Genomic DNA, 13,956 nt, shown 5'->3' with positions numbered 1-13,956 from the left:
TGACGTATTTCTTTAAAATTAGCATTTCTTTCTGGCTACTTTGTATAGGTTTCTATGTAAGTACTGGTACTCCTGATTGGGCTGAGGCTGGAATTTAGAAGCACTTTAATGTTACAGGATGGGGCTGCAGTTATGGGAGATAGGTATATCATCAATACAGAAGGGGGGTAGGGTCATCAGGTGGGCTCCCTCTTTCCTTGACGTTTCGTTGATGAGCCCATGACATCTCCAGAGGGCTCAAGGGTAATACCTGGCATCCCAGGTACACCCCCTTCAGCTCTAATTCCCCTCATAATTCACCCTCTAATTCACCTCTGCCTCTGATACAGTTTTAATAGTTTGACGTAAGCTCTGGCCTCTGATTCCCATCTTAGCAGGTTAACAGTAGATGATGCCACAAATCCTCTGCATCCTACTTCCACCAAACGGATTTCAGCATTCCATCCATGCAGCTGTATTTCAGCAGCCAACTCTGTGTATCTTTGGAGTTTACGTTCATAAACTTCCTCCACTGAGTCTTCCCAGGGTACAGTAAGTTTAGTGATAAAGACTTTCTTTACAGAGGGGGACCAGAGAACTACATCTGGTCTGAGGGTGGTGGGTATAATCTCTGGGGGAAAAACAAAGTGCTGCACAATATCCACCTGCATCTTCCAATCACAAGCTAGCTGGTCATGCTCCAGTGACGTAGGTCTGCTCCTGGGTACTTTTGCCCCTTCCTGGACAAAGATTGCTTGCAGGGAATCAATTGCGGGTGGTGAAGAATTGGTGGCAATGCGTTTTTCCTCAAGAGTGGAGGCAAGGCTCTCAAGAACTTTGTTGTGATGCCAGGTGTAACGACCCTGGGTAAGGCTAACTTTACACCCTGTCAGTATGTGCTTGAGGGAAGCTGGCCTGAAGCAGAGAGCAAACCCAGGATCTTCCCCCCACCACTGATGGAGATTAGTTGGCACTGGAAGAATATCATAAGTTGCTCTGATGATGAAACTGAGCTGCTTCTCTTCCATGTTCCACAGGTCCTTCCAGTTAATCCTCCTCTTCTCAACCCTATCCCACCATGTCCATTGTCCCTGTTCACCAAGGGAGACTGCCCTGGCCCACCTTGCTGCTTCCTCCTGTCTGTGTGTTTCCTCTACCACCATCTTCCTCCACTCTGGTGCTGTGGCTTTGTTCCACTCTGGCCGTCTCATTGTTAATCCAAGGCCTCCTCTTCCTTGCTGAACATGCTCTACAATATCCACATGTTTGATTGCTGAGATTGCCTCCTCCACTGCACTGGCTTGTCTCCATTTGCGACCTGCTACCAAGGCTGGTGCATTTTTACTTACCACAGAATTATTCTGAGTCATCTGAAGTCTCACTTTAGCACACTTAAACTCTTGTGTGAGACTAGTGAAGAGCAGCTTAAAGGAGAAGTCCACTTCCAAAACAAAGATTCACATATAATGTATAATTCACATATAATGTATAATTCATCTCTTTTTTTTTTTCTTCAGTCGTAAAGAAATTATGTTTTTTGAGGAAAACATTTCATTTTCATTTGCTTCAAGCTGATATTAAACTCAGACTGGCATCCCTCCATAAAGCAAAGAACTTATGAAAACACAGGAGGAAAAAAGAACAAACTAGAACTCAGTTTTTCAAGGATCCCTTCAAATTTCTGACAGGTCTCTTCACCAGGGAGAAAAGCGTACCTTTGAAAGTAACGAAAAAAGGCCTGGATGATTATTTGATATTTGATTATTGACCCTGATATACCTGCCTTCTGTACTGCTGTGTCAATGTAGATATTTCTTTGCAAGTATCTGGACAACCTCTTGGCAATGATTCTGAAAAAGATTTAACCCTCTACATTTAGCAGTGATATTGGTCAAAACTGGTTGATATTCTCTGAGTTCTTCTCCTTCGGGATCAGAACCCCTCCTGCCCTACGCCATACTTTGGGTATATCTTTCTCTTGCCACACTCTCCTCATGAGCCTCCTTGTATGGGACTCCATTTGGCCCTGGGGCTGATGACGCTCTTGCATGATGGACGACGCTTTCCACCTCTTTCTAAGTTGGAGGGTAAACCTCCAATTGATGTTCTGGACAGTTGATTGGTGGAATGTCTGGTGGTACTGACAGCTGCTCGTGCCATCTTGGGTCAGTATGTATCATCTTCAAGCATTCATCCAGGCCTTTTTTCATTACTTTCAAAGTTATGCTTTTCACCCTGGTGAAGAGACCCAACAGAAATTTGAAGGGATCCTTGAAAAAGTGAGTTCTAGTTTGTTCTTTTTTTCTCCTGCGTTTTCATAAGTTCTTTGCTTTATGGAGGGATGCCAGTCTGAGTTTAATAACAGCTTGAAACACACACACTTCTTTTTCCCTTTCAGTGCCTTTTTTCCACTGCTTCCGGAGTTGCCTCCTTTGTTGAATGAGGGATCTCCTGTTGCCATTCTTGATATTACTCAATGCGAAGCCCCTGTCTGTCCTCCTTCAAGCACTTCCTTCTTCCTTGATGATTCCTCAAACCCAGATATGGTGTAACTTTGCTCCAACCACAAGCACATATCTGCAGTTTGTTACCCTTGGGCTGAATGTTTAGTTGCAACAACACCTGTGGTGCTCTCTTGGTCTGCACAATTATCGCTCATTGTCATATCCTGTACAGGGTCCTTTGCCATAAAGTCAGCCGATGAGTCTTATTCCACCCTCACTCTCACAGACTCTGTGGGTATTTTCTTCTGTTGTCTTTCAGTAGCTATGGCGGGTGTATCCGATGCTATGTTGCTTAGGAAACTACAGCCATGGGTAGCCAGTCAATGACTGTGCCAGTGGGTTATATTTCCTAGCTTGCCATCAGCTGATCTTTCTCAGCAGTCTCTGGACTCATCCAGACATTCAGTTTTTTTAAACACAGGATGAGATGTAAAACATCCTTTATGTGCAAGCACGTACCAATCGAGTATCCTTGTTCTTGACATTTTACTGGTACTTCAGCATTACAGGATACAATGATACATTACATTTGTAAATTTGTGTTACTTTTTTCTCATTTACACTGGGCTTGCTTGTTTGTTCTTAATATGAAAATGTTCTATTTTTGGCAAGTGTAAAAGCTCATTCATTCCCTCAGACTGAAGGAAATCTAAATTCACACTCAAACAAACCTTTCAGCTGTTCTGCCATTCTAGATTACATGAAAATAGGATGCAGGTGAAGAAAGTTCAGCAATAAAAAAACAAAAGAAACAGATGTTAGATTTATGTAAAGTCATTTTTGCTTGTTTGTAGTAATTGGATCATCAAAGCTCAGAATCAAAGACACTGGTTAATAAAATGGGACTAAATCAACGCTGTCTCACAACCATACATATTTTACAAGGTGGCTAATTCGTACAAATTCATATGACCTCACTCATACGATTTAGTGCAATGTTTTTAGACCTCAGTGATGAGAAGGTTTAGGGGCGGAGTTGGAGGTAGGTCATTCGTACAAATTTTTACAAATTGGGGAACACGTAAAATACATGTGATTTAGCAAAAAACATATGAATTAGCCACTTCATAAAATATGTACGAATTGCCATGACATTAGGATGGATTAAATATACAAAAGATATTTGCATTATTTAACATATTTAATTGCTGCAGTATTGCGTTTCACTGTTTTTATTCATTACTGAATCTGTTTTTGTGCAAGTGAAACGAGTAAATGCATGTCCACGTTTAGTCTAGAACTACATCATGTTTACACAGTGCACACAACACCTCTGCACTTACTGCTACTGATTTCTCTCAAAATGGAGACAGAAGAGCTGTCAGTCAATAAATGGGAAAATTAAATAACTGGTGTTACTTATTTAAAAAAGTAACTCAGATATTCACTTGTAAATTAAAAAGAAATGTGTTACTTTACTAGTTACTTTATTAAAAGATTATGATTATGTAACTTGTGTTACACTGTTGTTAATCATTGCAGGACTCCACTGTGATTGGAATCGACTATGATTGTCAGGAGAACATGATATATTGGACAGATTTTGGAAGACACACCATTAACAGAGCGGTCTTGGAATTTAGGTCTGAGCCTGAGGCTATTATCAGCCAAGGTGATCTAAATATCTATCTGTCAGTCTGTCTGTCTGTCTGTCTGTTCAACCTATTTTAATTATGGGGAATTATGATGGGGAATTATGATAGTTGCATCACCAACATATTCATATCAGATTTCATTATTATGCAATGTGAAATTCCAGGCTTGGTTCAGCCGGAGGGAATTGCGGTAGACACTGTGCACAGGAAGTTGTTCTGGGTAGACAGTGGGAAAGACAGGATCGAGACCTCCAGTCTGGACGGCAGCAACAGAAAAGTGTTGATTGATTCAGATTTGGTGAATCCCAGAGCCATCATAGTGGATGCTAACAGTGGGTCAGTAAGATCAAAATCCATCACTTGCTATAAAACACAAATAACACTCTAAAAAATGCTGGGTTAAAAAAAAATAAATAAATAGTGCTGGGTAAAATATGGACAAACCCAGCGGCTGGGTTAAATGTTTAACCGAGCCTTCTGGGTAGTTTTATTTAGCTCAACTATTGCTTAAAATGAACCCAAAATTTAAACATTTATTAATAAGTTGAATAAATAATAATAAAATAATGAACATTTTTTAAATTGCTTATTAATAAATGTTCACCTTTTTGATTATTGTTGATGCCTCTAGTAATTATATGTCTGATTTTTTGAGTTCATTTTATGTCAGCCATATAGTTATTTTTATACAATAGTTGATTTAAATAAAACTACCTAGAAGGTTGGGTTAAACATTTAACCTAATCGCTGGGTCAAAACAATGCAATCACTGGGCTTGTCCATATTTAACCCAGCATTTACAGTGTATTGTACTAACAGTGTACTGACCAAAATTATAAACTCAACACTTTTGTTTTTGCCCCCATTTTTCATGAGCTGAATTCAAAGATCCAAGACTTTTTCTATGTACACAAAAGGCCTTTTTCTCTAAAATATTGTTCACAAATCTGCCTAAATCTGTGTTAGTGAGCACTTCTCATTTGCTGAGATAATCCATCCACCTCACAGGTGTGGCATATCAAGATGCTGATTAGACAGCATGATTATTGCACAGGTGTGCCTTAGTCTGGCCACAATAAAAGACCACTCTAAAACGTGCAGTTTTACTGTATTCGGGGGGTCCGGGGGATCCGAAAACCAGTCGGTATCTGGTGTGACCACCATTTGCCTCACGCAGTGCAACACATTTCCTTCGCATAGAGTTGATCAGGTTGTTGATTGTGGCCTGTTATCACGCTGCAACATGAGTTGATGTCGTGGATGAATGGCACAATAATAGGCCTCAGGATTTCATCACTGTATCTCTGTGCATTCAAAATGCCATAAAATAAAATGCACCTGTGTTCGTTGTCCATAACATACACCTGCCCATACCATAACCCCACCGCCACCATGGGCCACTCGATCCACAACGTTGACATCAGCAAACCGCTCACCCACACGACGCCATACACGCTGTATGCCATCTGCCCTTGAAAACCGGAATTCATCCGTGAAGAGAACACCTCTCCAAAGTGCCAGACGGCATCAAATGTGAGCATTTGCTCACTTGAGTCGGTTACGACGACGAACTGCAGTCAGGTTGAGACACCTGATGAGGATGACAAATATGCAGATGACAGACTTCCCTGAGACAGTTTCTGACAATTTCTTCAGAAATTCTTTGGTTATGCAAACCGATTGCTGCAGCAGCTGTCCGGGTGGCTGGTCTCAGACGATCTTGGAGGTGAAGATGCTGGATGTGGAGGTCCTGGGCTGGTGTGGTTACACGTGGTCTGCGGTTGTGAGGCTGGTTGGATGTACTGCCAAATTCTCTGAAACGCCTTTGGAGAAGGCTTATGGTAGATAAATGAACATTCAATTCACGGGCAACAGCTCTGGTGGACATACCTGCAGTCAGCATGCCAATTGCATGCTCCCTCAAAACTTGCGACATCTGTGGCATTGTGCTATGTGATAAAACTGCACATTTTAGAGTGGCCTTTTATTGCGGCCAGCCTAAGGCACACCTGTGCTAAAATCATGCTGTCTAATCAACATCTTGATATGCCACACCTGTGAGGTGGATGGATTATCTCTGCAAAGGAGAAGTGCTCACTAACAGAGATTTAGACAGATTTGTGAACAATATTTGAGAGAAATAGGCCTTTTATGTACATAGAAAAAGTCTCAGACCTTTGAGTTGTGTTTATAATTTTGGTCAGTATAAATACTACAGTTCACGTTTGTGGTCAGTAGGATTTTTGAAAGAAGCTTATGCTCACTGAGGTTGACCAAATGCATAAGCAAAACAGTAACAATAATATTGTAAAATATTATTACCAATTAAAATAACTCGTTTTCTATATTAATATATTTTAAAATGTAGTTTATTCCTGTGATGCAAAACTGAATTTTCAGCATCATTACTTCAGTATTAAGTGTCACAAGATCCTTCAGAAATCATTCTAATATGCTGATTTGCTGCTCAACAAACATTTAATAGTATCAGTGTTGAAAATAATCAATGCTGCTTAATATTTATTTTGTGGAAACTCAAGAACAGTGTTTCTTTGGAATAAAAATCTGTTGTGAAAAGTCTTTACTTTCACTTTACTTTCACTTTTGTGAATCAACTTAAGTATTAATTTCTTTTAAAATAAATCTCCCTAAACCCCAAAATTTTGAATGGTAGAGTAAATGTTAAATATTTGTTTTATAGATAAGCATATATCTATAAATGTTAATATATTCATTTATGTAGTGCAATTGTTTTCTGTAAACTTGTTTTGAAGTGTTTATCTCCTGCAAAATGCTCTTCAGAACCTTATATTGGACCGACTGGAACCGTGATGCTCCCAAAATAGAGAGTTCATCACTGGAGGGGCATAAGAGAAAAGTACTGGTGCAAGCGGGTCTCATGCTGCCCAATGCCTTGACATTAGACTTGGATACAAATCACCTGTGCTGGGCAGATGCAGGTAAGAGTTTCCTCTACATATACCATCTCAGATTATCAGATTATCATAGGATTATATGTGGTACAATTTCAAGATAAACCTAAAATCTATGAAATCACCAGGAACAAAGAAACTGGAGTGCATATCTCCAAACGGGACTGAGAGACGTGTGTTCCAGGATGCTTTGAACTACCCTTTCAGCCTGGCCATCTATAACAGACACTTTTACTACACTGACTGGGAGAGGTAAGTCTCTGATACACTGCATGGATTTGACTTAACATCATCCGGGTCATTGTTACCATATTCATGCTGGGAATGTCTTTACAGGGATGGGATAGTGGTAATAGATCAAAGCACTGGGAAAAACACAGCATATCTCCCTATTCAGCAGTCACACTTATATGGGATTACAGTTATTCCATCTCAGTGTATATAGGTAAGCATAATTGTTTTGTTTCTATCCCTTTTGTATAATTTTGTGAAAGCAGTAAAGAATTCCTGATTTTTCTTTTTCTGTCAGTTTCTGTTCATTTATAGAGACCTGTGGAATTTTTGCTTCTGTAACAGAAGTGTCAGAAAATAAATAAATGAAAACAAAACAAACCTGAGAGATATTACCAAATTATTTGCCATCTAATTAAATGCAACCCTGATTTTTCTTTTATATATATTTTTTTAAATATATTTGTTTTATTGTTAACAATTCTAGTTTTATTTCTAATTAGCTTTTATGTTTATATGTATATTTTCATTTTTTATTCAATTTTAAATTTAGTTTAGTTTTTAGTAATTGTGTCATGTGCTTTCACAATTGTATTAATTGTTTAAAATATTAAGTTTATTACTTTATTGTAAAATAATTATGTTATTTTTTGTTTTTGTTTTTTTCTTTCCTATTTTAGTGTTACGCTTAAAACTTAGAATTATTTCCATTTTTCATCTATTTTTATGATATTTTATTTCAGATTTATTTCAATTAACAAAAAAATGTTTTTAATACTTATTAAATGTGTAATAGTTTTAGTGAACAGTAATAACACTAACGCTACCCCAAACAACGTAAAATATACCTGAAATCTAAGTTTAGCATTTTCACCAACAGGTGGCGCCACTAACTAACTTATAACTACCTTTGTAGTTTATTACGAAAGTAAGAATGGTTCAAAATGATCCTGTGTGTGTGAATTAGAAATACTTGAGATGAAAATTTCAAACCAAATGAAGATATATATTTTCCATTAAAACGCATATATACAATAAAGTTATATAATACAATAATAGTTAGTAGTTAGTGCGTCGTTTTCATATGATGCCTGTCAGGCTTATTGCACAGGATAAGAGCAATTTGGCCCTCAACCACAATGGAAAATTCCCACTGTCTAAAATGATGTTGACACATAATGGTTCGTTTTAATCCAGCCCTCAGTAGGGCCAAAAATACAAGGGTTATAGGAGCAGAGAGAGTCCAAAGAATCTCTTCCGCAAGATCGCTCCCACAACTCCTCGGCCTTGTCTTCACCTGATTCCAACCCAATGTTGTTCTGCTCGGTTTGAATAGACCCAAGTTTGACTTTATTCTCTCGTCCATGGGAAGGTGTGGAATAATATTTGAGCATTGCCATGGGGTTTCTGTAAACCCACGGTTTGATATTGCTAAACAAACAGGATGGCTTACCCACAAGGCGCAAGAACCGCCAACAGACGGCAAGGCTTCACCGCTGCAGAGGCCAGACCTCCCAGCCTGTGGAGGGCAGCCAACACTGGCTTCTGTCCTTCAGCCTCAGACCCCACAGCAGGTCAGAGGGTTCAGTGAAGTTTTCTCAACAGAGCAGCCATATACCCAGAGGTGGGGTGCGAACTTTGGCCTGGTCATAACAGCCATTAGGCACCCGGGGGAGCCGTTTGAGCCCATCGGGTGCAGTTAGTGCATATTTCTCTGATCCGACACGGTATCCTCTTAACTTCTTTTGGATTATATGTTTATTGTACAGGGCCGTAGGAACGTTCTGGCTTTTTAACAGCATGGGATATTATTTGAAAGCATAACAACTTGAAGATGTTTAAGAAACATCAATCAAGAACTTGTTTAGAACATTGTTTGAATGGAAATTTTATTTTTTTATATTAAAAAATAACTAACACTGGTGCTTAAGACATTACTGATCATTCAAGTAATAGCTGACTCAAAAATGAAAGTTCTGTCATTCTTTGTGACCATGGATGACTATATTTGTAGCAATAGCCAACAATACATTGTATGGGTCAAAATGATTGATTCTTCTTTTATGCCAAAAATCATTAGGATATTAAGTAAAGATCATGTTCAATTAAGATATTTTGTAAATTTCCTACTGTAAATATATCAAAACTTAATTTTTGATTAGTAATATACATTGCTATGTACTTGGACAGCATTTAGATTTTTTGCACTCTCAGATTCCAGATTTTTAAGTAGTTGTACCTCGTCCAAATAGTGTCCTATCCTAACAAACCATACATCAATAGAAAGCTTATTTGTTTAGCTTTTACAAAACATATTTTTTAAAAATTGACCCTTATGACTGGTTTTACAGTCCAGGGTCACATTTACATCCCAAACTCAATTAGTTAATTAGTTAATGACTCTATTGAGAGTCCAGTTAATCAAAAAAGGTTATAAAGACATCATTAAATGCAGTTACAAGTCTTATGAAGAGACATTGTCGCATTATGTGACAACAGATTTAATTTAGGCTTTTAATTTTGACAGGATTTTCATTTTTGGGTGAATTAACCAGTTTAATACAATAATGTTTAGAAAAAAAAGTAAGAAAATTAGAACACAATATTTTTGCCTAATTAACAACATTAAAGTGATAGTTCACCTAAATATGAAAAGTATGTAATTAATTACTCACCTTCATGTCGTTCCAAACTCATCTTATGATGATCTTCGAAACACAAATCAAGATGTTTTTGATCAAATCCAAGAGCTTTTAACACAACTACCACGTTTAAGAGCCAGAAAGTTAGTAAGGATATTGTTAAAATAGTCCATGTGACATCTGTGGTTTAACCTTAATGTTATGAAGCTACGAGAATACTTTTTGTGCACAAAGAAAACAAAAATACAGACTTTATTCAACAATTTCTTCTCTTCCGTGTCGGTCTTCCATGGTACTCCAGTGAACGAATAAGAGAAGAAATTGTTGAATAATGTCGTTATTTTTGTTTTCTTTGTGCACAAAAAGTATTGTCATAGCTTCATAACATTATGGTTGAACCACTGATGTTACATTGACTATTTTAACAATGTCCTTACTACCTTTCTGGGCCTTGAATGTGTCAGTTTCATTGCTGTCTATGCAGGGTCAGAAAGCTTTCGTATTTCATCAAAAATATCTTAATTTGTGTTGTGAAGATGAACAAAGGTCTTACAGGTTTGGAACGGCATGAGAGTGAGTAATTAATAACAGAATTTTCATTTTTGGGTGAATTAGGCCTTTAACTTACACTCAAAGATGACTTTTCTTGCTCATGTCATCCATCAGGTAGATTTCATATGGTCAGCAGCTCAGTATCTGTTATGCTAATATGAACATTATGGAATATTAAACACTGTGTCTGAGTTTGTCCATTTGTTGAAAACCAAACATGGATGGTGAAAGGTAAACTCTAGCCAATGGGATTAGCACTTAGCTTCTTGTGTAGCTTGAATGTAATCAGCTAACAAATTTGGTTCCCAGAATGTTCCCAAAACATCCATTTGATCATTCTCTGTTGGTTAGCCAGGAAAGTTTTGTTTACATAAATAAAATGTTTCCAGTAAGTTCGAAGAGCGTTCCCCTAACGTTCCAAGAAAACATACAGAATGTTCTGTGTAGGTTCTCTTTAGATTATTACAAATAATAATAATAATAATAATAATAATTCTTGCGCTTCCTGTTTTCAGGTTATATAAATAGATAGAAATAGAAAATAACCATTAGAGAATGTCATTAGTTCTCTTTCAGTTATTACCTTCGGTTCTTGGAAGGTTAGTTTTCGGTTTCACAAAAAATAAAAACAGTACATTAAAAAATGTACACATTTTTCATTTCATGTTGACTTTAAAGGGCAGGCCTAATGCTATTTCATGCATTTTGACTTATTCACACTGCTAAAGAGTTGGATTCTCATGCTAAACATGACCAAAGTCTTAAAAAATGATTTGGATGTATGACAGAGTATTTCTGTGCCAAACACACTCTTCAGGTTTTGTAAAAGTCTCAAAAAGTTTTTTTTTTTTTTTTTTTTTTCCATGGCCCTGCATGACGTGATGAATGGTAGAAAAACCCTTCTCCTGGAAGTGACAGAGCACGCCCATCAACATGCTTCATTCATTAATTTGTTAGCCATAGTTAATTTAAAGGGGACCTATTATGCAAAAATCGCTTTTATAAGGTGTTTGAACACAGTTGTGTGGCCAGTGTGTAATAAACAACCAGACTATAATAGTAAGAATCCACCCACTTATTTTTTATGTTCACAATAAATTCTAAACAGTCTCTCTGAACATGGGATTCCAGAGTGTCCTATTTTGTTTTTGCCAGCTCTTGAAGCTCCGCCCTCTTCTGAAAAGGGGGCTGGGAGCACCAGCTAATTTGCATTTAAAGGGACAAACACAAAAAAAACAGTGCATTTTGGCTCATTCCCTAAAAGTGGCCATTTTAACAAGTCGGGTATTTTGAGTTAAAATTTCACATACACGCTCTGGGGACATCAGAAACTTATTTCACATTATGTAAAAAGTAGGGATGCACCAAATGTTGTAATTATTATATGCGAAATGTGACAAGACCGAATAAATTATACCAAACAATGTGAGGCGATCAAACAGAGGTGCGCACTAATGCAGCAAACATGTCGGCAGTGTGGAAGCATTTAAAACTGTTCGAGAAAGACGTACAAATCATTACAAGCACCGACAACGAGAGAGTCTTTAGTACCACATTGCACCTCTTCGATGAGAAGAGGAAGGGTTGGTTCAAGGTTGTTTCTGGTCACTGAATGATTGAAATCGCGAAATGGGCTTAAAAAAGGGCTGCATGAAAATGACAAAAATCATAATTGTCGATTATTCCCTTAATACTGTATTTGCAATGATTAATTACGATAATCACAGTTTACATTGAATGATGTTTTGAATAGCTCCTGGAGTCGTCAGCCCTTCCTCCACCATGGCTCGTCCCTCCGTCGACTCCGCCGTGGGCTGCCATCATAGCTGTGGCCTGGGTCTTGCCTGGCTCCTCCTGCTCCGGGTCCCTTCTGTCTCCTCCTTGGCTCCTCCCTCCATCTGATCCACCTTGGACCCTTCTGTCCCCTCCATGGCTCCTCCCTCCGTCGTCACCACCATGGACTTTGTTTGTTGTCCTCCTCCCGGAAGCCCATCCTCCGCCAGAGCCTCCTCCTACACAGACTTTCTGTTGTCATGCCACGTCCACTCCTTTGTTTTTGTTTTTGTTTTCGGGGCGCAAGGTCACACCTTCTTCCTTCAGTAATGTCACACTATAATATAATCCACTATTTAATATAATCATTGTGGATTATATTAAAGACTTTTGGATTTCACCTTCATCCTTGTGCGAGTTCGTCCATTAAAAGTTCAAAGCAAGAGGAAAATCTGTGCTGAAACAGCGTAATGAGAATCATTCATAAATCTGCTGCTATCAACAAAAAGAAGTACTGAGGTCTTCTTGCGGGTTTCCGCCAAAATAAAAGTTAACAGTAATAAATGTTAGTATTGTAATTTTACTGTTGTTTTGTAAAATAAAATAAAAAAGTAAGACAAAAATAATGATAACAATAATTACAACAGCTCTATTAATACATTTATTATAACATTCACACATAGTGTTCAAATTGGGATCTGTAATATTTTCTAATGTTTTAAAAGAAGTCTCTTCTGCTCAGCAAGGCTGCATTTGTTTGTATATTAAAAGCACATGCATGATTCAAGAAGGGGGTCTTAAAATGGGCAAAGAATATTATTATACTAGCTTATTAATTTTAAGTTAAATTGTGCTTTGTTGGTAAGCTATAATGTCTACTAGAATGTAAAAAAATTTCAGTGTTAAGTAAATATTTTTAAATTGTTGTTTTGTAATTGACTTTTTTCTTTGAAAAGCAAGACAAAACCGTAAAAAACAACAACAACAACAAAAAAACACATTTTGGCTATTTCATTTTTGCAGTGTTAAAAAAAAATCAAAATACATGGGGAAAAACATGAAAATACATATTCGGTAATCGGCCTTCGGCTCAGTGTTTCATTTTGTTCGGTTCGACAAGAATTTTAATTTAGGCGCATCCCTAGTAAAAAGGGCCATAATAGGTCACCTTTAAGTCAATAATCACCAATGTCACAGCTTGCAGACAATTGCTATGCATAAGCTGCGCATAAATGTAACTCTTGCAAAACAAATCAAACTCAAACTTGATTCTGAAATGCCAACTTTGAAGATGGATATTAAAACCAAAAATTTACCACTCGAATAACCACATACATGAAGCAAGGCACGTTCCCATGGCATCAAAGCCAGGTGAAGCGTCCAGCTGCTTGTTGGTTAAACATATAGTGAATTTGATACCAAGCCACAGCAGTGCGAATGCTAAACAGCCCTCTTCACACGCACAACACCATAAGAAAATATTCCGATTCGTGAAGGTTGTATGCAGATGTCTAAAGTAGACTATGCATAAAGATGCCAGTGCAGATTTAAGATGGGAAAACAGGCATGATTATAGACATCATTGCAGAGTCCAATTAGACCAGTGCAGGTAGTTAGTGTGTGAGGAACAGTCTGTACTGTAGTCTTGGTTTTCTTTCATCCAATCATTTAAGCCACTCAACTCTTCCCTTTTCAATTACAGTCCTCTATCATGTACTATTTTAAGTCCAAGACTTGTTATAAACAT

General features: G+C 37.8%; 1 protein-coding gene across 1 annotated transcript in view; it reads left to right on the top strand.

Moving 5' to 3' along the window:
• nid2b (nidogen 2b (osteonidogen)) overlaps window positions 1-13,085 on the top strand; it is a 31,462-nt gene extending 18,377 nt beyond the window's left edge. Inside the window, exons 15-20 of the mRNA XM_051137898.1 lie at window positions 3,966-4,095; window positions 4,243-4,414; window positions 6,881-7,038; window positions 7,140-7,263; window positions 7,348-7,456; window positions 12,190-13,085. Of these exons, the coding sequence (XP_050993855.1) occupies window positions 3,966-4,095; window positions 4,243-4,414; window positions 6,881-7,038; window positions 7,140-7,263; window positions 7,348-7,456 (693 nt within the window). The 3' untranslated portion in view covers window positions 12,190-13,085. The remainder of the gene's footprint in view (window positions 1-3,965; window positions 4,096-4,242; window positions 4,415-6,880; window positions 7,039-7,139; window positions 7,264-7,347; window positions 7,457-12,189) is intronic.
• The last annotated feature ends 871 nt before the right edge of the window (window positions 13,086-13,956 follow it).

This window comes from Labeo rohita, chromosome 20, assembly GCF_022985175.1.
Source record: "Labeo rohita strain BAU-BD-2019 chromosome 20, IGBB_LRoh.1.0, whole genome shotgun sequence".
Classification (NCBI taxonomy): domain Eukaryota; kingdom Metazoa; phylum Chordata; class Actinopteri; order Cypriniformes; family Cyprinidae; genus Labeo; species Labeo rohita.
Note: the sequence above shows the minus strand (reverse complement) of the source record. Positions and strands in the feature narration are given on the sequence as shown.